This window comes from Durio zibethinus, chromosome 3 (assembly GCF_047325235.1).
Source record: "Durio zibethinus cultivar Kanyao isolate XHJ-2024 chromosome 3, ASM4732523v1, whole genome shotgun sequence".
NCBI lineage: Eukaryota > Viridiplantae > Streptophyta > Magnoliopsida > Malvales > Malvaceae > Durio > Durio zibethinus.
In genome coordinates, this window is record NC_143164.1 from 7,161,619 (window position 1) to 7,187,374 (window position 25,756).

A 25,756-nucleotide genomic window follows, 5' to 3' on the forward strand; every position below is an offset into this window, starting at 1 on the left:
TATGAAAAATCGTGGTCTATATACATGAAAAAAAAAAAAAACTAAGATTTTTTATAAAAAAAAATTAATATATTTAACATTTAAATTATTTATTTGTTTAATATGTAAGTCATTTATTTATGTAACATGGAATTTATTTTATTTAACATATAAATTGTTATATAATTATTCATTTAATAGGTAAAAATAACTTTATCTTGTTATATAAAAATTTAATTTATTTTTTAAAATAAAATAAAAAAACAAAAATCATATTTCTTTTGTAATTTTAAGATATAATAAAAAAATATAATTAAGTGAAAGCAAATGAAAAAAAAAAAAAAATTTCCGAAAGAAGGTTTCCATATTATACCTTATTTTTTCACCATAAAAAATGTAAGATAATTAACACAGGAAAAAGTTCACCAATCAAAATAAAGAATCAAATTAGTAGAAATAAAATTATGAAAAAGAATCTTAAATTTTGCTAAACAAACAAACGCCCTCTAAAAATTAAATGGAGTTGCAAAAAGATTAGCATTTCCCAAAATTTAACAGGTTGTCACAAGAATATTTGTAAAATAAAGTTGGAAAAAGGCCCCCATGAAAGCTGTAATGACTAGTATTTTTTCTTCTTTCTTAGTTCCTAAAACTGCAGATTTAACAAGAGTAAATGTTTGTATAAATAATAAAGCATCCTTGCCGCTGATTTTAGCTTCAACTGCTTGGTGGAGGAAAAGTAGAAATAACAAGAGGAAAGAAGGCATGCCCTTGTATGTAGTCAAATCTTATCTCAAACCTGTCCAACTCTTCTGAATTCATGGTAGGAGGAGGTGAATTTCTGGTCACCCAATGTATTGCCCCCTCCTTTGCCGTGTGCTCGAATCACTGATAAATAGAAAGAAAATCAAAAGAACTTTTCTCAAAAACTTTAAATGGTAGCTCAATCCTTCACATTTAATTATTTATTTATGTCATATAAGTTCTGCATGTTAATGTTTTCACAAGCAGATGCTTTTGCAAGAAACCAAGATTCATGTGGACAATAAAAAACAGGCAAACAGTGCAATGTCCAGAATGAAACAAAATTTGCTAAGCAAACAAGACTCACCAAAATTCAATAGATGATGAAACTTTTGTATCCTCCTTACTTAAATTTATGTTTCTGGAGTCTTTCTCTTTTTGTCAGATGCTGAAGCCGCCTCGGATTGAGCCTGACCAAATACTGACCTGCATTTACAATGAAAATCAACTTTACATATGAGGATGATAGAAAAGAATCCCAAGAAACTGAAAAAGATGTCTGGGCTTTCCGGACAACGACTACTTTTATCAAGAAAAGCTTGAGAACTTACTGAATTTTTTAATTGTTCAATGTATGAGACTATGAATCATTGGGAGCAGAATATAAATAATGGAAAACTTGCAGCTAGAAATGTAATATATGCTTACCCACAGGTCGAACATTTCTTGTGATGCTTGCAGAAAATTGACAAACATACAGAACATATGTAGCCCATGTCAATGGTATTTTTATGGCAAAAACATCTGCAAATTTCAGAATTCAATCAAATGCATTTCATAATTTAAAGTTAAAGCAATAAGAGCATGAATTGACATGGAAGGAATACAGAGGGATATAAGACCTTATACAGTTATGCTAACTCAAACATATAGTTTGGCCTATACTTTAAAAACAGAAAAAAAAAATCTAGTAATCCCTCTGTTATAGTAATAACAAAGAAAATGTTAAAAAAGAATATTTACAGTGTTGCAGCTAGAGTTGGTGCCATGCCTTAACTTTTCCAAACAGTCTGGGCATGATATCAGCTCATTTTCTTAGTTAATATTTGACTAACATAATCCGTTATCAATGGGAAAATTTCATGTTTAAGATGTATCAGAGGAAATTTGTAAGGATGGTTTTGCAATTTACTCAATCAACGATAAGTAAAACTTACGAGGCACGAAAATCTACACCAACGGGCTTTGGAAGATGTAAGAAACTGCGAGAATGCAGATCAGCAGCAAAAATAGTCTGCACAGAAGGTCAACGACATATTAGTACAATAATGTGCCCACATTTTCATCAACCAAAACATTTACAAAGAAAAAAACACTTTTAGCACTAGGCAAGACTGCAATATACTGTTCTCATAAACAAATACAGAATAAAACATATTTTTCAAGAAATCATGTTATGTTCATCAGTCTGTACAGAGAGGGTAACAATTAGTGGCAGCAAGCAAGTTTTTAAATCATAAATACAAATTGATGTCAAGTTGGGAAAACAACATACCATGAGATATTGAAATAGCCCATCCAAATTTTGAGGCTTATGGTGTACACCACCAGTTATGTAAGAAGCCTAAAACTCCCGTGCATCAAAGAGTATCAGTAGAACTGAGAGAGGAAGACCAATGTCTGTTTGCAGCATAAGGTCATTCAGAATGTATTACTAAAAGTGCAATACCTGCTGCAGGAAGGCAGAATTCTGAGCACCCATATAACAAGAATCTATAGGAACCTGCAGGAGGAAGCCAGTTAATGACATGAATACATTTGAAGCAAGATAAACTACACATCCTTATAATAAATAAATAAATATGTTGTATATTGTGTGTGTTTGTTGCGTATATTTATATTTATATTTATAGGGAGAGAGAGAAATAAACATGACAGTCACAAACTTAAAGAAATTAACGTCAAATTTCACCTACAAACAAAATGTAAATTATCCTACTTTAAAACAAGATAGGAGTGGTGGAAAGACAATATAATATTTCCACTAGAAGCTTAAGACCAATTAACCAACCACAAGCCGTCATTGTGATACCCATAACAAGCATCCCTAATCAATTCAAACAGCTGCTATAAAAGGTAAAAAGAATAGGACATAAGAAGTCAAGGAAAATTAACTTCCAAACTAATTATCTAAAGTTATTCAAGTCATTATAAACAAAAACACAGAGGACTATGTTGAATTTACTCTGATAATGAACGGGCAAAATAAAATTGGACAAAAATATATTGAAATAATGAGAAAGAAATAATAGATGCCACATCAAGTACCACAGAGCGTTGGGCAGAGAATATTGCATTCATGATTGCAACATATCTGAAAAGAAGAAAATATTTGTTTGAGTCTAAAGGCTAGGGGAAGAAAGTGTAAATAACAGAAAATATATATAAAAAAAAAAGAACATACTGTTCAGGTCCATCTGGTGATCCCTGCAAGCATAAGATCTGCATACATATGTTAGTAAACTACTACAAAGCATAATAACAAACACTAAACAAGAAAATACATTAAAAAAAAAACCACCAAAGTCAGTTACAAAATTTGCACATTTTTCGTGTTTTTTCTAGCATATATCCACAGAAACTCTCCATTTTCTTCTTGATTTGAATATGGCTATTCCCTTACTGTTTGAAATCAAACCACTCTAATATTTTGATGAATATGCAAGGAAATTACATTGTCAAGCATAAATTTACAGCATCTACAGCTATATATCCTTCTATGCTTAAACAAATATCTCTTTATCATTGCTGAAATCGATAGATTATCATAGGCTCAATAACTGAGAAAATTAACATTCCACTTCCTCCTATGTTGAATAGTTTGGCTTGCAGTTCATCTAGCAACTGCAGTAAATATTACCAGCAATATTTTAACTGCATTATCCTTGCAGATGACATGGTCCCGGTTACCATAGTACAAGCATGACTTTTGATCTCATCAGAAGTAAATATAAAAAATGATGATGCACTAACATGAGGAACTGAAAATGAGTATGCTACATACATTCAACTAATAATCAAGAAAGAAAATGCCCTCCTCATGCTAGCATTAGACACATTGTTCTAAAGATGGCACTTTGATTATAAGAAGATAGAGGAATTTCCACCAGCAATGGTACTTAACAAATAACATATGCAATTGATATGAACATATTCAAGCAATGTACAATTACTGAACGCACAAAAGGAAAACAGAAAAAAAAAAGTGTGCATCTATAATTATTATTTTATTAGAAGTGTAGCACCAGACAAATAATAATAGCATTCAGTTTCATTTATCACATGAAAGAAATTTACGATGAGTGGTGACTGCATAATTGATGGATAAAATTTGAGATGCAAATTATCAAACTTGGCAGATAAATCAAATTGCAACCAGGTATTCAGAGACTCACTCTGGGATGTGGATGGAGGCCTCCTGAACGAAAGACTCTCTGTATATCTATTAAAATCTAATTAAATCAAACAAATTGTAAAGGACATATTCAGAGTCCATTGTAATGTAAACTTTGCCTCTATTTTCTATGCACCTTCTATGCAACTGGCTGAATAATAAGTGCGCACATGACATCACTTGTTATGAAACAACCAAAGCACTAGAACACCAGAAAGGATACAACAAAGAGCCATTGACAATGAACCTGACAAGAGAGAACACTTAATTCTTCCCTCAGGTTCCTCCTTGCTTAACTGCTCGTCTTTAAAAGAAAATTCCTCTAACTTTTGCAACAAGCTGGAGCACATAACAGGCATTCTCCCATTCTCTAAACTCCGTTTCAAATCCAGAGACGAATCAAAGATATAGTCACAAGAATTATATCCAGTAGCAATAACCACAACTTGGTTTAGTTGATTAAGGGTCAATATTGAATTCAAAAATGAAAGAACCTATACAAACACCAACATACGAATTAATAAAATGCAAAAGTCAATTAATTTTGATCTTGGTTTGCTTTTTTTTAGGATTTTGGATACGGAAAAGAGAGATTACATGGGAAAGAAACTGAAGGAAAGAGAGAGAAGAGGAGCTCCAGAAAAATGGGTTAGTGTCTAGCAAAACCACCACAAGGCTAACATCATCTGCAACACAAATAACAATAAATAGTAATAAAATTTTCATAACAAAAAACAAGCAGGAAATCAGTAAAAATTATGTGAATGGAGAGCAAAGTTAAAGAAAGGGGAACCTGCATAGAGCTTGGAAGGAGCTGATGCCATGGAGGAGGCAGCTTCTCCTACTTCATGTATTTATTTATCACTATCTCAAAATTGGGTTTTCTCTAATAATTACCAGATTTGGTTATTTAATTTCAGTGAATCTGATTCCTGGGAAAATGGGAATCACAGCGCACTGGAATCTCGAATGAAATTGTTCCTCTTCTTCTACCTGCTGATTGGCTGATTGCTGAGCTGAGTAGGCGAGTACACTGCAAGGTTTTGCATAAAATGGGCCGGAGAGCAGAGTCCCAAGTTCTTAAGCGATGGATTTCACATGGGTATATTGGGCCCATTTGGTTTTTGGTAATTCTTGGTTTATATATATATATATATAAAATATATCGAGAGGAATCAAGGTACACAAAAAAAAATTACATTTTTTTATATTTTTAATTATTAATTTTAATATATCCAAAGATGAGAAAGACAAATAAAAAAATAATTTAATCTTGTCCTTCAATCGATTAAAATCAATAAATTCAAGGTGAGATTAAATATTTTTTCTTTTTTTTTCACTTGTCTCTTTTATCCCTTAAATCAATATTATATATATATATATATATAATTGTATTTCTTAAAAAAAAAAAGATGGTTAGAATACATGAACACAGCTGTGTATGCATGGTCCAATATTCTTTACTATAAGCAGAGGCAGAAGTTAACGGTAACTGAAAGCTTTTCAATTTTCTCTTTCAACAGAAAATCTGAGTATCTGTATGAGCTGCTAGTAATATTTACCGTGGAGCAAACAACTCCTTGAAACAGTACGTAAAAGTTCCGGAAACCCAACACGGGCAGCTTTACCATGTATCCAGTTTGAAACAGAACTTAGCAAAACCAAAAATGTTGGAAAACATTAACATCACTGATACAAGTCATAAAAGCATGCCAATATGAACTGGTTGGACGCAACCTCCGCTGGCAAGCTGACAAGGGTTGTAAGCATGCATTGTCAAGAGATATTCCAAACCCGAAACGCCCTGGTTCCAAATATTATTTCCATTTCAACCCTAAGCACAATGATCCTACGAGGTATTTGGAATCTAATGTCAGTTTGTTTTTACATTTGAGGATTTAAAGGTCAACCCTGTGTCTTCATAACTCTTGAAACCATATTTGATTCTGTATTAAACATCCTCCAGTAAACCAGTGGTACACTTTTTTTTATGCTATATCCTGTAATTTTTCTTTCGAATGGCTGCCAGATCAGACATGAGATGTTCAAACTAGCAATTAAAATGTTGTTCGCTGCTCATAAGTAGGTGCAACACAACCAACACATGTCAACAGACTAGCTTGCCCAAAACATCCCAGTATTAACAAGTTTCTAACATTAAAAAGGGCCTCAAAACCAAAGTAGCAGATATGTAAGACAGATTCGAATAATATTGCTGTAATGAAAACAGACAGTCAACTCATACATACTATTGCAACATTCTGCAAACACAATATTCATTTTGCATGCCTCAAAGACAACCCCGACAAACAAATTTATATCCACCCCACCATTCAAAATCAACAATTATCCCCTTTTATAATATCCATAAAGAAAACACAAATTCAAGGAAAATCGAGAAACAAGGCAATAAAAATATTATTAGTCCTACAAAGACATTGCAGTCATCCAAGAAATTTCATAAAGGTCAGATTTAATGAACAGAAAGGCAACTGCCAATGAATTGCTCTAAATGATCCGCAATCAAGTAAATTAACTAACTAGTGCAATCTGAAAGCCCACCACAATAATGTAATGCAGTCATGAATAAAGTTACATACAACAGCCAAGTGGGACAGGTCAAAAACTAAGCAACCTTACAAAACAAAACCCCAGTAGATCGGACAAGCAAAATTACAATGATAAGGGTGAGATTAATTTGATAAGCAAGTATACTATAAGTGCAGTAGGAAGAACAGCCACCGAATTCACCAATGTGGATGCATCAGATAAACTTCCAATAGGGGCACCTACTGGGGGAAGTCCAGGAAGTGACCCAGATGGAACTGTAGAAATTTTGGGCACTGTTGTTGTGGTACCATCTGACTGGGGTGCCGGTGCTGGGGCAAAAACTGAATCCCGTGTTACATAAGTAGGTGGGGCTACAAGGGGAGGAAATTTCTGTGGTCCTGCATTATTTTTTGAAATGCAATGCAAATTTAAATCAGTCAAGAAGAAGCCTTCTATGACCATCTGGAAATATTTGTGAATTCTAAAATGTAAATCACCCATGTTCAACTCCTTAACATTTGAAGTCATGTCTTGTCACAGAAACTGAAACTTCCATTTCTTTTAAAGAAGAAGCACCAGAATTATCAACAATTACGCATCAGTAAAGGTAACAAACGAATTCAGTATGTCAATAAATAAATAAATATTATTCTATTTGTAGATGCAACAACAAAAAAAAATCAGGTAAACAAAACCAGATAAGAACTATCTCATTCCACTCATTTAATTAGCAACTACCAAGTTCAATCATTTTCCTCTGTCTCGATGAGAAAAGGAATAAACACATTCACATTGCATTGGATTAGGGAAGTTCAAACCTCCCTAAAATTAAACAATTTCTCATCTTCATGCATTTTGGAATGACAACCTATGAGAACACTGTTTTATAAACTCTCACCTGGACATCGAGGTTGAAGAGATGATGACAACCTGCAGAATAAAGACAAGGGCAGAAAGGGTTCAGTCATTGAACAAAACTCAAACACAGAGATTAATTTTCAATAACCATCAATAAATGTCAGTAAAAGATGTAACATACGAAGTGATAATGGTGCCATTGACATAACCACCATAAGCACAAGAAGTAACATTGCATCCAGCACTACTTTGCAGCACTGTAACATTCCCTAGCATGAGATTGCTGCTTTTACATTGCATGCTTGAACAAGAAACAGCCAAAGAAGCAGGCATGCAGTACAAACTGTACATACAATCAGTAAAAGTGATTAACTCCAGACTGTTAGATTTAGGGGAATGAATTCAATGTGGTCAAACTATAATTGAAACTAATAAACCAATAAGCTAAGAAACAGCTCAATTACTTGCTACTCCCCGGCCCACAGCTGCACTGAACACAGTGGCTAGCAGTAATAGCATAGCTCCCATTGGGCACAATCAATCCATGATCTGAGGCATATTTATGAAAATCTGAAGCACAAGCTGCGAGAACCAAAAGAAAACAACACTTAACCTCCATTGCCCTTAGGAAACGGGCACAAACAAAGCAAAAGCATAAAAACACATAACTCAATTCCCTAAGATGATTAGAGAAATACATAATTATTTCATTAGCTCGAACTCATCAACGCAAAAAAAAAAAAAATCTATTACAAGGATAAAAATTCAACTAACACTAGAAAAAGTTAGAGCAACACCATTGCTGCAATCATAAAAAGTTCAATCCTACTACATAAGCAAGACAAAAACTCAATTTTACACCTGAAACATACAAGATGCTGGCACTGGCTTAATGGCTTTAGATTATTAAAGTATTACAAATTTCAATTTTTAATGTCAACCGCACATTCTACTAAAATAAGGAAATGAAAAACCTACCTGATAAAGGAACAGCCAGAATATCACCAGCCTTGATAGAAGTACTTCCCATAGCATTAACATTCATCAAATCTGTGATAGTAGTCGAATAACTCGCAGCAATTCCAGCTAAAGTATCCACTGGCTTCACCACATACGATAGATAAATGGCCGGCAGTCCATTATCAGTCCCATTAAAACAAGTACACGGCAAAGGAACCACAAGATTCTCGCCCACATCAAGAACAGAAGGATCAGCAATCGAGTTGGCCTCCCTAATCTGATCAGCTGACACCAAACCAGCATAAACCGAATCAGCAATTGAGGAAAGAGTGTCCTGAGGGCGGGTATTGTAGTGAGTGGAAACGGATTTTCGAATCCCATCAACACAGGAACAGAGGATGGGGATCTTAAGGGAGAGTTGGGAAGGAAGGATGTGGTTTTCGACGTCCGGGTAAGAGACATCGATGGCGTTGGCCGTGAGGATCGAAATGGGGTCAACCTGAAAGAGGGTTGCAACCTCGGCGACTTTCAGGTCGGTGTAGAGAGTGTATCCCAGCAAGGCATTGCAGGAATCAGAGTTCGAACATGGCTCGATTGTTGATTTAGACGTTACCAAAGCTACATTGGTGAAAACCATGAAGCAAAGGGCTTTGTAGAAGGAGAAAAAAGTGGGTTTTCTGTTTGGCATTGTTAGGTTCCCGACTTTTCTGCTTGTTCCTCTTCAGTTGGAAGCAGGATAGAAACAGTGTAGTGGAAGAATGTAAAGAAAAGAGCTTTTCTTTGCTACTCAAAACTGGGTTCTTTTCTTTAGCAAGGGTTTTTGGGTTTTGGAGAAAAGGGACTAAAAAACCCAGATTTGAAACCAATAAAATATGGGTTTTTTTCTTCTTTGCTTATTCTGGTTGAATCTAATAATCAAATGTGGTGTATTTGAAGTTCTAGGATTTGTTCAACTGGCTTTTTTCCTCCACTGTCAACCAAAAATGTACTATTTACTTTTGAAAAAGAAAGAGTTACTAGTTACTACAATGTAGAAACTTTGACACAGGAAATATGGCTACTTTTTCGAGCCGGGAAAGGCTCTCTCTTTTAGGTTTTGGGCTTCTTCTTTACTGTAAAATGGTCGAAACTCCAGAGCGGATAAGAAGAAGAAGAAAGAGGGACAGGCTTGAAGGGAGATGGAGCAGAGGAAGGGGACAAATGTGCTGCATAGAGTGAACAGAGACAAGTCAGATTCTCGATCTTAGAGTCTGCAAACTTTATTACTTTTTTCCATTAAGACTAATTTATCCCTGCCCTTTTTGTATTTCTCAAAAGAAAGAAAAAGTTACGTTGAAGGGGTGTGTTTTGGACTGCATTCGATTGAGGGGTGTTTTGGTGAATTCAGTTATGCTCCTTTCGTGATTCCGGAGCGCCTTCCCCACTTACAACTCGATCGGGGTACCCTTTTCAGGCGTGGACGAAGGGTAAAGAATTTCTGGTTTTTTCTTTTCTTGAATGATTTGGTTTCGGACGTAGCATACTAGACATTCTTCGTTCCCCAACTCACCGCGGTTCATGTTGGCGCGTGTTCCTGCAATTCCAAGATAGGCAAGGTTATAAACGAATAAAGCTTTTCATGAATCATTCTTAAATATTTTAGATTTTTATTTATTTATATTTATTTATTAAATAAATAAAATATAAATAAAAATTTATTTGATTTATTTATATCCATAAATAAATTAATTTAAGATTAGTTTAAATTTTATTTATTTATTGTTTATTTATAATAATATTTCATTTTATATTTATATAAATTTATTTAATTATAATTTATTTATTATTTATTAACATATTTATTTATATATTTATGAATACGTTTAATATTCATAAATAAATTTATTTAATTTAATTAAATAAAATATAAATATTTTATTATTTAAATAAATCAAACGAATAGAACAATTTTTTACTAAACATAAATCAAACCCAAATATTTTTAAAATTAAATAAACAAATTACGTATATACATTCCATTGGTCTATAATTATAACAGGTCCGTGGTCCTGGTCCTCCATCGTCCATGGTCTTAACCAAATTTTGTTGTTTGAAGCTATAAACCTTAGCCCTCTCTCTCTCTCTCTCTCAAATATAAAATCAAACGTCAAAATTAGGTTTGGTAATTAGTGTGCTACTTCAGGAAAATCGTAGCTACTGCAACAACTATTGAACTACTTTCGCTCTTCAAAATTCTCACCAGCATACATTCTACCATACTAAGCTGTCCTTTTTAATGAAGAAATAAAATTAAGCTTATTCACAAGCTAATGAAATGAATCATACTCTAAGCTTTGCCCATCCTACCATACTTCCATACTTTATCTTTCCATTTTTTTTATATAAAGAAAATTGCAATCTAAAAGTAAAAATATATATAAGTGATAATAATTTTTAAAAATAATTACATAAATGGATTGAATTAAATTATAAATTTTTTTCTAATATTTTTTAAGATAAATGAATGTGATTTTATTCATATAAAAAAGGTATAAAGAATTTAACTTATACAAACATGACATTTAAAAAATAAAATAAGTCAATTAACCATTGATTCATCAATATTCCAATTATTGCAAAAAAACCGATTAACAGACTTACCTACTCGACGTTGAATTGTATAAAGTCCGCAACAAACAACATTCTTGATAAAATTACAAGATGGTTGTAATACTACGCGCCTTCTCATATTTTATTTCATATGTTATTCGCGTTTCTTGTTGGTTAAACAAATACTATTTTTGACACTTTATTTGCCTAAAAGTATAAATCAACATTAAAAAAAAAAACTAAAAGTATAAATTAGAAGAAGAAACAAACATAGTTTTCGATGAACATTCGTGAACATATTTAGTTTTTATTGATTTATATTCGTTTATTAAGTTTAACAAATAATTTTGAACATAACTTATATATTTATTTATTAAACGAATCAAATATAATTAATTATTTGTTCGTTTATTTATGTTCACGAGCAAACTCATTTATGGTTCATTTAAAACTTATTTGTTTATTATTTGTTTATAATAACACTAATAAAATTATATTTTTATCATTTATCTTAATCATATTTTGAGATTCATTTATATTTGTTTAAATTCATTTATGTTCATTTAAGGTTTTTTTGTTTAAATTTATTTAGTTATAATTTATTTATTATTCATGAATGTATTAATTTATATATATTCGTAAACATGTTTATTTAAATTTTAAAATGAGTTTATTTAACTTAATTAAACGAATATGAACCAAATGTAAACAATTTATTATTTAAATAAATGAATACAAATAAATTAAATAATTTTTTAATGAATACGAATACCTTTAAAAATAAACGAAAAAACAAGAATGTATTCATTCATATTCGATTCATTTATAATCTTAATATAAATCAAGTTGTGCGTGGAATCAAATATAATAGAATCCTTCAATTCAAGTCATTTTCTTGCCGCTGTAGGCAATGTAAATAATTGTTTTACTATTAAAAAAACAAACTACAATAAAATCTATCATTTTAATTACTCAAACCAACCAAAATACCCTTTATTTTATCTCTTAACAACCTCAGTAGAACAATTGCTCGGTTATAAGGTGTTACCTCTTATAAATTTATAAAATAAATTTATAAAATATACTTATAAATTTTAAGAATTTGATATAATTATGAAAAGATGTTGAGTAATTGAAATGTTTAAATATAACAACAATATAATAAATTTTTATCCTAAATACATTTGTTTATCATAAAAACACACGTTGAGGAGTTTTAAGTTTGAATTTGAAAATCAAATTTTTAGACTAAAAGTAATGTTTTTACTGTTATTTAATATTGAGATTTGGTCAAAATTAATTTTTAAATGTAAAAACTACTTTTAACAATTACGTTAAACTAAATCCTTCGTTTGAATTTCATTATATCTTCCATGCAATGTTATTAAATTTATCGTACTTTCAATTGAATCCAAATATCAACTCTAATAAATTTAAATCAGCATAAATTTTTTATTAATTTTTTTTAATTATAGTTAGAGTAATATTTTTTAATTGCAACTACAATAATTTTTATTATTATTTTTAATCTCATCGTAATTAATCTTACGCTAATCCAAATGGAGCTTAAGGTTAAAATTGAAAATTTACTTAATATTGTAAGCAAATTTAATTTTTGGTTAAATAAAATATCGCATTTTAAACAAATCAAAACACAAAATGTTGGGTTGTTAATTAACTTATTCTAATTAATATTTATCTCACATGTATATACTACGTTGAGTATTGTTTTGATTATAGTTATAATGTTTATTATTTTTACACGTGATCTTATAATATTTTCGTTCACTTTTTGATAAAATAATTAGCATTAATATTTAAATAAAAACCAATAAATTTATTTACCTTTGAAAGAAAATATTAAAGTTGCAACCAAGCAAAGGCTACAAACTTTAGTGATTGTATCACCTATAGGCATAAAAAATTATTAAGAGTTAATGATATGAATAGAATAATTTTTAAATTACAATAAAATATTTATGTGATATTTAAATTTAAAATATGTTAATTATTGTGATAATTGAAGGATAATTTATTTGTCATATATAATTATTTGAATTTACATACATTAAAAATTAGTATCACATTAATTAATATATTCATAATTAAGATATCATATTATAAATTTTTAAATTCATATATCATATTAAATATTTTATTATAATTTAAGAATAATTCATAATATTAACTCAAATATGTCACTTACAATTAATGCAATTAATCAATTATAATTCATTATTATAAGAGGTATATAAAAAATTTATGTAAAATTTATATTTTTAAGTAGCTGATTTTACATAAATTTTTTTTATAATTAACTAATTGTAGTATTATAATAAAGGATATTATGGGTTATATGTATTATAAATCAAGTGATAATAATAAATTTTTAGTTTAGTGGTAATAGAATAGACTTTAAAATTAAAGATTTGAACTTCATCGTAATCCCAAAAACTAAAAAGTAGATACTTAAAAAATTTTAAAATTAGAAAATTAAATTAAAAAAACTTTAGTTAATTAATTAAGTATTTAATTCCAGGTAAAATTAGATTTCAGTAATATTAACCACACGGTCTCTTGTAAATAAGGATGCGTTTTATTTATTTATTTCTTTTTACCCGCAAGGCGCGGGAAGAGAGTCCGTGTTTCCTTCCAACTCTCTCTCTCTTACTCCTTAGATAACGTCCGAAAATCCGAAAGCAGAAAAAAGGCTCAAGTCTTAAATCACTCAAAAACCCCAAATCCCTAAATAAGGATCGGATAAACCTTACTTACGTGGACAAACCAGCTGAGAAGAAAGTGCCGGAAGTGGTGATGGTCAATGGCGCCGACAAGTGGGAACGGAGGATCGTGCGGCGGAGATTGGTCCAGTCAACCCTGTTCCCGCACAAATCTCCAGAGATTGAACCAAAGGTTGACCAGAAGGCTAAGACGGGTGAGGATGACAATAACGACGGCGAAGATGAAGAGTTCTGCGGTAGTCAAGGCGAGAAGAAGGGGAGAAAACGGAAAGGGAAATCAGTTCCTCAGAATCGAGCTTCTAAAAAGGTTTAATTGAGTTAAATTTTAGTTAATTTAACCGATTAAATAAAATGGAGAAGTTGTTTGATAGTTTTTGTTTTTAAAATTTCGATGTGATTTTCAATGAGCAGGCGAAGGAGAAATCGCCAATGAAAACTACACCGAAGAAGAATGGGATGAATAATTTGATAGAGAGTGAAGATGCATCACCGCCACCAATCCCTAATTTGAGATTGGAGGCAAAGTTGACAGCTGATGTTAGTGATTATGCTTTCTACTTTTTTTGGGAAGTTTTAGTATGGTTTTTGTTTACCATTGTACTAACTCTGGGAAGCTTGCATTAGCAGTTTGTTGGCTATTTCTTTTTTCTTTTTTACGGGTTGATGTTGATGGAGAACGTTGTGTTAGATGTTGAAGAGCAGATATCATGTTCCAATGCTGAAAGATTTAGTGGTAATGCAGTAATATAAAAATAGTTCCAACAAATTAAAAGAAAAAAGTCCATGGTAGAATATTAGTTTGTGTTTAGGGTTTTTTTAGAAACACTGGGATGCGTAAAAATCAGGATTCGGGAAAGAATATAATCGAACATAGTTACTGGTGGTTGGTGATTCTAATTTACTGAAAGGAAGATGCTAGGGTAACAATAGGTGATGAAGGTCATATGCTGTTCGGTTGGAGGTAGTTGATGATGTGGCATAGCTTGTGATGAAGCTCTTGGAGCTTAAATAATGCCCAGCATGATGTCATTGGGCAGGATGTGCCTAATTATGAGACTAGGCCGGATGATAGGCAACCTTCACTATTACAGCCTAGTGAAGATCTTATTTCTCTCCCAATTTCCTGGACCACAATTAATGTGGAGAGACTGCTAGGGTTTTCCTTGCAACACAGGAAGCTGCTATTTTCCTTTTTATTTTTTTCAGAAACTCATCTGCCCCATTCCCCCATCCAAAAAGGTTAGCATCAGCTTGTACTACTAGCAACAGTATCTAAGTTCAAGATGTGTTAATTTAACTAACAGCATTTAATATGATATTTGACATTTAAATTGTAACTGAAAGTGTCTTTTTATTCTTGACCAGGAAAATTCACGAATGTTTGCCGGAAGGCAAATTCATCCATTTTTCACATCATTGAAAGCGGGAAAAAAGAGCCAGGAGACTGCTGAATTAGGGGAAAATGGTTGCTTGTTTGACAGAAGTAACAAAGGCATTAATATTGGTCCTATTCATGTATTTGAAAGAACTCAGGTATGGCATTATTGACTCAACCATGTCCAAATGTATTATATTTTCTGGTTTTGAATTTGAACTTCTATAAATGTTCTTTCTTATCTGGAATGACACTCAAACTTTCTCATGCAGAATGATGTAGTTCTTGATTGGCAAGGTTGGACTTTTTTTGAGAAAACCTCCATTGATACGGATTGCAATCTTGAAGGCCTATTCACATCCGTTTTTGAAAGTTGTGTCGGGGCATTATGTCTTGGCAACTTTCCTGGTGTTTCACATTTCTCTGATGCATCATTTGTTCAAAACAAGTTGTCAGATCAATGCATTATTCAAGATAATGGCTTACTTGGGACATCAATGGCAGTACCTGCTCTGCTAGTAGATGAGCAATTGAAAAGTTATCAGCAGTTAAAGGGCTCAGAAGGGGTATGTGTTGTAATTTTATCTTATAACCTTTCTTTTCTTTAAATTTATTTTCAAGGGAGTTCCTGTTACCGTTATTTTTTGTTCTAGTTCTGTAACTCTTTTTTTTCCCCTGAACAATGGGAATCCTAGACAACCAACCCCCACAAACATTTAAGTTTGGCAATTACTTCAAGTGGAATCTAACAGATACCTCCTTTCTCATGCTTTTAAAGATGTCCCACTTGCCTGTGAGCCAAAGGCTTGTCAGCTTTTTACGTAACTTTGAATGTTCTTTGATTTATTTGTCACCATAATAATTTTTTTTTTTTGGCCAGGATGGTCAAGTAGCTTAAGTTGCTGTCCTTTCTGTGCAGGCTGATAATGTGGAAAGTTCAGAGTTTGAACAACAGAGTAGACTACTTAAAGAAAGGTTGGAGTTTTGTGAATTAAAACTTTTGTGCCCTGCTTTTAAACTTCCTTTTCAGATATGTTAATTTAGGATTATCTTAATATGTCTGTTGTTACAAATACTTTATGTGTGCATTAAAAGAATCTCGTTTGCTACTGTAGTTTCTGAAATTATTCAATTTGAAGTATGCAGAATAGATTTATGTTAGAAATAGGATTTGCACCTTAATAATGTTGATACTTGCTAATCAAATGGAACTAGTCCAGTTAGTACCCACTAACTTGTTAAAGCCTTGCTTTTATGGTTAAGGTCAATGGTGCCATACTAATAATAATTTAGTTTATTTATGCAAAAAAAATTGCTGCTTGCTATAATGGATTCTGCCTTTGCATATGTAAGTCTGTCATTCTGCTAAGCAAGATCCTTTTCATTATATCAGTGGTTGCGGATTTGTGCCATGTTATCATGGCTGCAGTATCCAGCTTGATAATAGCTTATGGACTGATAAATACCAGCCAAAAAATGCCAGAGAGGTGAGATGTTATTAGCTTGTCTGTTCTGAACTGCTATTGATACTAAAGGGGAGATGGGTAGAGGGATGTAATATTATATTTCATATTTTTATTTTTTTTCCTTTAATGTGCTTTTCAGGTGTGTGGCAATGCTGAATCGGTGAAGTTTATGAGTGAATGGTTGCATCTCTGGCGTGAGAGAAGTTTTCAAGCAATCAAAGTCTTCAATAACAATGGTAAAAGCAACATGCAGGAAGATGATGATGATTTTTGCGAAAGTGATTTTGATTCAGAAAACACAGATGGAGGGGATAGCCTGAAGAATGTTCTCTTAGTTACTGGACCAATTGGGGTATACATAAAAGTTTTGGCTAAAGTTTAACACATGTTTGCGCGCTTTGGAGTTAACTTTTGTGCTGTACGTTTTTGTTATTCACATAATGAACTGTCATGGTTGGCTTTGAATGAATTATTATCTCTTTATCAAGTGTTAATACATGTTACAGTTGATATTTCCTTTAATATTGGCTGAATTCTTTGTTCTATGTGCTGCTAGCCCTTGATGGTATGTTTCTTGGCTACAAGGTTTACTGGTGTCTCTTGGGTTGATTTAAGATTTTTCTTTTCCAGAAAATGGAACTAGGTACTTGACATTAAGTTGATTCACTCACAACATTAAATGTAGTTACACCTGCAAAGGTTTGAGTCTTGAGATTGTATAAAGTTGATGTACTCACAACATCAAATGTAGTTACACCTGCAAAGGTTTCAGTCTTGAGATTGTATAAGGTTTAAGAGAACTCTCTTGCTTATATTAAATTGGAACTCTGTTCCAATTCTTTCTCTTAAATGGTTGCTTTGTTGGAGAGCATTCTGTATTTTGTTTCAAGTTATGTTTGGTACATATGCTTTTGTTTTTTATTGGTAGTTAAAGGTATTTTTACTCATGTTGCAGAGTGGGAAGTCTGCAGCTATCCATGCTTGTGCAAAGGAACAAGGATTTAAAGTTCTGGAGGTTGCTACTAAACTTTTAGATTCTTGTTGAAATGTTTTACAATTTATTTGTCCAGCATTAGTTGTGGCCATATCCAAATGGTATTTATCCTGGCATGAAAATGCATATAATCACTAGGGCTTTTTGGCATAATATTTGAAGTCTGCCTGTGAATTAAATGGACTCTCAGTTTGTTATGAAGTTAAGGCTCTATGTTGATTCTTTAGTTTGCAAGTTTAAATGCTCTTAGTTATTAACATGTCTTGCAACTGAGACAAAGATTCGTCTCTCCTTTTTTTCTAAATCATTGGAAACTTGGATGAGTCTGACTTTGGACTTATTCATACCTTGGATGTTCTGGAAGATTTCAACTAAAAGTGATAAAGTTACATGATTATAAAACAGTCTACTTGTCCTATATCTTTAAATTCATGCTGCAATTAAATCTATTGTGCTTTTGATACTGATTTGTTCCAAGGCTTGTATTTATGCCAGTTCTTTAAAATATAATTACATAGGACTGAACAATGAAATTTTCTAGCTATAAGTTGAAAAGTGTGAAGGGTTTCTTCTGGTTTTTTCTTTCCTTGTATCATTTTTTTTGTTAAAAGGTCAATTCATATTTCAAAAGTCCTAAATGTTTTAGCATGCTTTCCCCTTTGTTAAAAGACTCATTAATTTACTTCTACTACTTATTACACTCCAAAAAATAGAACTAAGATACAACCACTGTCCTTGCATACAACCACTGCCCTTGCAATACCATATAGCTTAGTTATATTCCTCTGTGATTACAAGGCATCCTTTTATGCAGTCAATATAGTTAATATTATTTCAATAAAACTTTAGTGTCTGTAATTTAATGCTAAAAGAATAATCCATTGAGTGAAAGTGAATTCCTCTATTCTATTATTTTGTTAGTCCAATGCATCAGACTATCGAAATGGAGCTGTTGTGAAGCAAAAATTTGGAGAGGCGTTAAAATCACACTGCCTTACGGGGTTCGTGTCTTATAGCTTCAGCATCATTCTTACACCTTATTTTTATGATCATTCTATTGCCAATTGAATCATCTAGCAGAATTCAAGCTTTACTAATGTAATTATCTGTCCTTAATTGTAAAGTATACTTGTTGCAGGTCGCTAGAAAATCCTGTAGATTCACTTAGCAAGCATGTGATGAAATTTGCAGGACCTTTATCTAATAGTGAAGCAGTGCAACAATTTGATAATGAGGTGATAGAGGTGATACCAATATCCGATGAGGAAGATCCATTTTGTGCCCATGGAGCCTCTGGAAAACGTGTCTGTAATGATAGTGAGACTGGCATTGGTCAAGCTAAAGCTAAAGCTTTGATTCTCTTCGAGGATGTAGATATCAGTTTTCCTGAAGATCGTGGTTTTGCTGCTGCTGTAAAGCAAATTGCTGAAAAAGCAAAAGGGCCTGTGATACTGACTAGTAATAGTAAGATGGCTTTATGGTTGAAACAGTTATCTTTTTTTTCTTGATACTTTATAGCTTGATGTATTTCCTTGTAACTCCATGTTGTGCTGGTAATTCTCAGGTAACAATCTTGTTCTGCCGGACAACTTGGACAGGCTAGAGTTATGTTTCACAATGCCATCACAAGAAGAGCTGCTTCACTATATTTATATGGTATAAGCTTCAGTGCCTTCTTTTTGAACTCTTTCAAATTACAAAAATCCTTTCCTTTTCATGTTTATCTTATATTTTTTTGCTACAGGTCTGTGCAGCAGAGAAAGCCACCATTCAACCACATTTGCTAGAGCAATTAATTAAATGTTGTAAAGGTGATATCCGGAAAACCATCATGCATCTCCAGTTTTGGTGCCAGAGCAAACAATATCAAAAAGGTTAATAGCGCAACACAGCCATACATGTTTTTTAAATTTTTGCTAAGCACAGCCATACATGTTTGCATGGTACATTTATTCTTGTTTCTGAAATTTACATGTTAGTACAATGCTTTTAGAAGAGACCATGAAAAATGTTAGAGAAACAAAATGAAGGAGCTTTAATATTCAATATGTTTCTCAAGATTGTTTAATCTGCCAAGATTTTTGCAAATCTTAATAAATCACCATGTAAGAAAATATAAGGAATGAGCTCCAAAGTAAAATTCACTTGACATGTATGTGCTTATGCAAAAAGCCAAATATCATTTGAAGTAAATATTAACCATCTAAAAATTATATTCACTTTGATTTGGGTAATCTCAGTAGGTCCCTGATACATGAGCAAATAAAAACCCTAAGTAACAGATTTTTTGGTTTATGATGATGTACACTAGATGTAATTCAAGTGTTGATGTCAATATTTTTAATAGATAAATTCACTAGAAAACTTCTCATCAGACTTTGTGGTTATGGACTTATGGCTTAGTGTTACTTCCTCAAGTGGACTGGTTTGATCTAGTGTGGATATCTGTTCTTGGATATTTTCACGCATTTTTCTAGTGATAAGACAGATGTCATGTTCTTTGCACGAAAGGGCAAAAGGGGATAGATTGGTTCCCATAGCCTCGCGCTGCCCCTTGTTAGGAACATCTTAAGATTGGTTCCCATACCATATTTAACCTTAAGTTTTCCCGAAACGCAGTGGGCAGCATGCAACTTTTTTTGAGTGAACATTACCATGTTGCTCTGAATTTTATTTGCAGATTCACTTTGTTATAGATGACTGCATTTATAAATAATAAGTGTGCATTGTAGTTATAGATATTCCAGTTGTGTATATGAGAAAACCTCATGGAAGAAAAAGAGCGGCATTACATTCAAGGTTTTGATATGTCATACTTTTTGTAAAAGGATTTCTGTTATCATTTTGTTTTATTTTTTGGAAATTATTATGTGACTTCTAGTGCTTTTGGGAACCAATTGGATTATATTTTTTTATAGCCAGTCCAATTTCAAATGCTTCTTGTGCTTGAGAAAATCACAACAGATCTTTTTCAAGGATGTGATTCCCAGGTTTAGTATTTGTTTTTGAAGTCATTGCTTGTTTAGTGTCTTTTGCAAAGAAAGATTTTTTGTATTATATATTTGCACTTTGTTTTAACACCCATTGGCAATCCAGATAGGAAACTGCAGAAGCCTTATGGCTTGCTGCTGTTTGATATAGAGGCGGGTCATTTAGTACTAACAACTATAATACCTTGCGATTTCCCATCTCAGTTATCAGAATTAGTTGAGAAGGAAATTTGCTAAGACATTGTCCTTGATGGAGGAAAATTCAACTTTAACGGAGGAGATGGAGGAAGAACTTGAAAATAACAAAGTGCCAAATGGATTGGAGATCATAATAATGAGATAGACAGTATAGAGGCAAAGAAGGGAGTAATGTTAAGCAGTAATATCTCCATTCACGCTTGCAATGAATTCATAAACCCTTCTTATGCTGCACATGACTTTTACAATTCTTTAGGCACCCCAGTTTCTTTATCTTGGAGAACTCATTGGAGGAAACTTGATGTTGTAATGTCTTCTGATTCCACAGATGAGGACTTTAATAAACAACCTTCTGTAGTTTCAGACAAGAATGTCAACCGTGAATTATTCATCGAAAAAGATTGCAGACTACTATCTCATTGTTCAAATTGCATAAGGCCATTAATAGATGAGCTACTTTGTTCTGAAGTGGAGAAACATAAGGACAGGGGCTTCCAAGGCTTGGAAACAGAAAATAATTTACAAGTGGAAACTTGCAATTCTGTGGATGTGTCGTATGTTCCTGAGACTGAAATTGGTGATGGAATGGAGCTGTCTTCTACAGCTGTGTCTAATGTAAATGTTGCTGAAACAATGGAAGTTTCAGTGAGTTGCAAGTTCACAGAGGACCTTTTGCCAGTTGAATCAAATGACCCTGGTAAATTTATACATAAATTAGTTAAAACTTCAGAGATGTTAGGCGGCACATGCAGTATTACTGCAGAAGCATCTCCTGAAGAGGTGGTGGAGCATTCTCAAAATGAGTATGATGAGGTTGTATCAAGTGGGCATCCAGTGATGGATGAATGCGGCTGCATGAATTTCAACAAAAGATCCTTTTCCTTGGGGAAATTTAATAACCAGGGGGTGACTGATTTAGTACAAGAATCATGGAAAAAACTTCGTGACAGTCATGCTGATATAAAACATTATGCTGAGTTAGAGCCAATAGATGCTCTTAAAATTTTAAAACTTACTTCTAGAATGAGTGATCTAATTTCACAAGCTGACCAATTGCTTTCCAAGTGCCAGATGCAAGTAAGTGATGAATAGTATTGTGTTTTTATTCAGAGACCCTTTCTTATTGAGTTTATGCCTGTTATCTTTGATACTAATTAGCTACTTTGCAGGATTCTTTGGAGCTGTTAATGCTCCCTTCTGAGAATTCAGATGCATTTAGCTGGTGTGATGAACAGCTGCAGATGGCTAACACAGTTTCACAACATGGATTTTGCTTGTATGCTAAAGAAATTGATACTATAGGATCAAACATGGGTTTTGAGCTTAGGGTGGATTTGAGCCAGGAGATGCTGGCTTCCTCAACTAGTACAATGGTACTCGGTAGATTGTTTGGACATGATGCTAGAGCAAGCAGGAATTCAGTTGATGGAAAGGTTTTGGACATGAGCCCATCAAACCATGAGCTAGCCGTGAAAAGGTGCGGAATGGTCATTTCCCTTGAAGCCACACTTGGATGTATTACTTGCATATGAGTTGAGCATTTTGACATTGGCAGATCACAGATCAAATTTCATGTTTACTATTTATCATTTACAATTTCTGTTTTGGTTGCCTAGGATGGAATGAAGAATTACCTTGGATAAGTAGAACCTTTATAGATGTATGATTTAGGCAGTTATCTAATGTGCTTTGTCTGAAACAGATTTTGGTTCACTCATCTTGTTAAAAAAGCATGTTTCAAAATTTCATTATTGGTGTTGTCTTTATACTTACCTAAATTAGTTTTGGCGTTTGCAATACAGGGATGTAAAATCATGTCTTTTCAACATCATTAGGTCTATAGTCCCTTCAAGATTATACTTGGCACTGAACAGTGCTGCATTCCATGAATATATTTCTACGTTGGGGTGTATTTCAAGATCGGAAGCTTCCCGCTTATCAGCAGGCATGGGCTTCACAAAGAGACGGAGGTACACAAACTTTTATTTCAAATTACATACTTGCAAATGTTAGTACTTCATTGTTCATGATCAGCACATCCCTTGCAGTAGTCCTGTTTAATTACAAGTTGTTTTTGTACAGGACACGAGGTGCCCGGCATTACTTGAGTACTGGTAGACTAATGTATCACCTGAAGATATTTCATTTTTGTGTCAATTTAACTTTAATGGAAAGTTATCATCCAACAGCTGATGCTAGCTTCAGAAAATCATGATTGAGTAAAACTAACAAAATAGATATGGTAAGCTTGTAACTTGGTGTAAGGTCCTTCGCTTCAAACAGCTGCTATGGATATTTAAATGGATGAGGGAATGTTGAAAACTCGGCTGCTGAGAGAAAGAAATTGTTATTCAGCAGATGATGAATGGTAGTATTTATTTGAAAACAGCGGTCATTTTTTGCCCACCTTTAAGTCTTGCTAACATGCCTGAATTATGTGAAAGGTGGTAGAGTTGATATCTTAATCTAGGATGTGATTCCATCCATTCTCATTGTAACGCATATAGTCAATAACTATTCTTTAGTGATATAGTGATAATAATAAGCAACATTGAGTCATTATTTAAATGAGATATATAATAATGCAGTTTTTTGTTCGTTTAGCTATCTTAAAATAGAAAAATCTCATGTTCTGCATATATTGTCTGTCATGAAACTCTTTGAATCAAATTCCTTGTTATAGGTTTGTTGATACTTCTCATTGCAATGTGTAAGGGTTATAATTTACTATCGTAGGTGGTCATTTGGGGGTAATTTATATGTTTATAAATTCGTTTTATTTGATGGGAACTTTTGATGTTTGGATATGTATACCTTTAGAATGACACAAGGATGTTAAAAGTGAATGAGAGCCCAACAATTGGACCCTAAAAGTCATAAAATACCTAATTCACCTATTATAAATTTAAAATTCTAGTTTGATCCCATAGGATAGGTGTAAATTAGAAGAAGTCATGTATATAACTTTCATTTATAGGATAGAGGATAGAAATTAGAAACTAGTTCTTGGGGTACTATACAAAAACATTATTTCCATTTAGGTCATTCTTCTGCTTGCATGGGATGATTATTTCGTAGTATTTTATTATTTATTATTTTTTATATTTCCACCCTTTTTCCAGGGAGTAAATCTCTTTGCTTACTGATTAGTGATTATTTCATTCACTGTGGGGCTTTGGTCCTCCTTTTGAAATTTTGGTGAGTGTTGTCCTGCTAATTGCCCTTGCCCTGGATTTTAAAGCAGGTGCCAATATTTCTCGGAAGTAGCTGGCTAGACATCTTGATTTCAGGTTTACAATGCGGTGTCTTTCTCCTAGACTCATTGCCTCCATGTATAAATTCTCATTGTGTTATACCTGCCATTTAGGTCTAGCTCAATGCTGAAAGGATAAGTTGAAGTCTGTGTTTTCTCTGTCTATTGCATTCTTCTCATTTATAAAATTTGGTCCTTTGAGCTAAACCATTAATAAGGAAGATAATTGATAAATAAGAGGCATGCTTCATTTGGATGCACGATGGGTGGGAGGGATTTAAGGTAAAGTGTCATTTAGGCACTCGAGTGTGGTGAAAACCTTCTCTCAACGTGCATCCATAAGGAGCCTTAAATGATAGGATATTACATTATGACCTAATTATATATGTATATGCATAGGTTAAAAGCTAAGAGTAGGTAGCAAGTTTTTCAAGATCAGAGATCCCACCAATTTCCCAATTGAAATGTTAACTCGGGGCTACTTCATTTCAGTTATCCTTAGTTTCGGTAGCTCCAAAGGCTTAGTTAGGATACCAAGTCGGATGGACCATAGCCATGATATCGACTATAGCACTAACCCCTCATATACTATATGGAAAATTTGTCCACAACCTCTGCTTCTCTCAGCTTGATCCTGATTGAAAGGACACATCGATTTGTCCACCTAGAATAGATTTAGACAATTTTTAGCCTTTTGGGAATGAGAGAGTACTACAGGGTCATAGGAAATTGGTGGAAAAGGATGGGCAGTTGGAATAAACATTCTTTTCAAGTTTGACTTTTTCCAACGTTTAGATATGTACATGTCGGATGTTAAATGCCAACAAAACGGTCAAAAGTAATTCTTAAATGAGTTAGTTTTAGTGTTTTAAGTTTTACTATGGAAAAATTTATTGATGGAATTGTTGTTCTCATAGTAAAAATATATGCTTTGTGAACCAAGTGGAGTTGTGGTGGAAATGCCTGTTTTTATGAGGTAAAAAATTCAGCACATAAAAAAAAAATGATATGGTCGAAACTCGAAGCCATAGTTTCTCTTTCTTTTTTTTCTTTTTTTTTTTTTTTGTTTTTAAAGAAAAAACATAGCACCGGGTATGAAGGGATTATGCTACGTTGTATGTTTAGTTCCTCCACATCACAATTCACGAGAATGCAAAAGACAAAAAGACTACGGTTGGAATACTAATTCGTCTCTATTCTCCCAATTGCTAGAAGACTTCTTCCCTCTTTTTTCTCAATTCCAACACAGAAGAAGAAGGGCATAACCCTTAAACGCCTTAATTGCCTCAGCGTTGTACAAATTCCCATGCAAACAGTACGTAAATAAAACAAATATAAAAATATAATTAATATGGCCGATATCGTTTACATTTTTAAACACTCGTTGCTCACTTTTCACACGCTATTTTTTGAATTGTCGTATCCAAAAATCACATTTGACTTTTCATTTTATTTTAAAATTAAAAAATATTTATTTTAAATTTTAATTTCTACTATATTCGAAAAATAAAAAAACTTATTAAAATTATAATATTTGATAAATATATTATATATATTGTATTTGAAAAAGAAAAAACAAAAAAATATTTTAAAATAAAAGCTTTT

At 32.8% G+C, this 25,756-nt stretch overlaps 2 protein-coding genes and 1 pseudogene across 4 annotated transcripts; 1 reads left to right on the forward strand and 2 right to left on the reverse strand.

The window, feature by feature from the left end:
* Positions 1-400: 400 nt before the first annotated feature.
* LOC111298169 (general transcription and DNA repair factor IIH subunit TFB4-like) lies at positions 401-5,231 on the reverse strand. Of its 2 annotated transcripts, XM_022892897.2 has the most exons (12): positions 4,971-5,231; positions 4,775-4,863; positions 4,401-4,671; positions 4,179-4,225; positions 3,188-3,225; positions 3,052-3,097; positions 2,453-2,506; positions 2,279-2,347; positions 1,941-2,017; positions 1,432-1,527; positions 1,091-1,209; positions 401-867 (listed from the first exon to the last, which is right to left on the reverse strand). In XM_022892897.2, exons 1-11 carry the CDS (start codon positions 4,999-5,001, stop codon positions 1,137-1,139), a joined length of 891 nt encoding a protein of 296 aa, XP_022748632.2. In that variant the 5' UTR covers positions 5,002-5,231; the 3' UTR covers positions 401-867; positions 1,091-1,136. The 2 variants fall into 2 exon arrangements, with proteins under 2 accessions (XP_022748632.2, XP_022748641.2); XM_022892906.2 differs by lacking the exons at positions 3,052-3,097; positions 3,188-3,225.
* A 1,393-nt stretch (positions 5,232-6,624) lies between these two features.
* LOC111301725 (lysM domain-containing GPI-anchored protein 1-like) lies at positions 6,625-9,819 on the reverse strand. Its single transcript, XM_022897628.2, has 5 exons — positions 8,564-9,819; positions 8,050-8,167; positions 7,767-7,928; positions 7,626-7,657; positions 6,625-7,125 (listed from the first exon to the last, which is right to left on the reverse strand). The coding sequence occupies exons 1-5, from the start codon at positions 9,231-9,233 to the stop codon at positions 6,851-6,853; spliced, it is 1,257 nt and encodes a 418-aa protein (XP_022753363.2). The 5' UTR covers positions 9,234-9,819; the 3' UTR covers positions 6,625-6,850.
* Positions 9,820-13,763: 3,944 nt separating this feature from the next.
* Positions 13,764-23,284, forward strand: LOC111298179 (uncharacterized; annotated as a pseudogene). Its single transcript, XR_016340902.1, has 16 exons — positions 13,764-14,182; positions 14,287-14,412; positions 15,241-15,408; positions 15,523-15,816; positions 16,170-16,225; positions 16,644-16,737; positions 16,856-17,068; positions 17,672-17,731; positions 18,632-18,711; positions 18,849-19,174; positions 19,275-19,366; positions 19,455-19,584; positions 21,227-21,975; positions 22,068-22,375; positions 22,701-22,868; positions 22,981-23,284. The product of XR_016340902.1 is annotated as an uncharacterized LOC111298179 (transcript).
* The last annotated feature ends 2,472 nt before the right edge of the window (positions 23,285-25,756 follow it).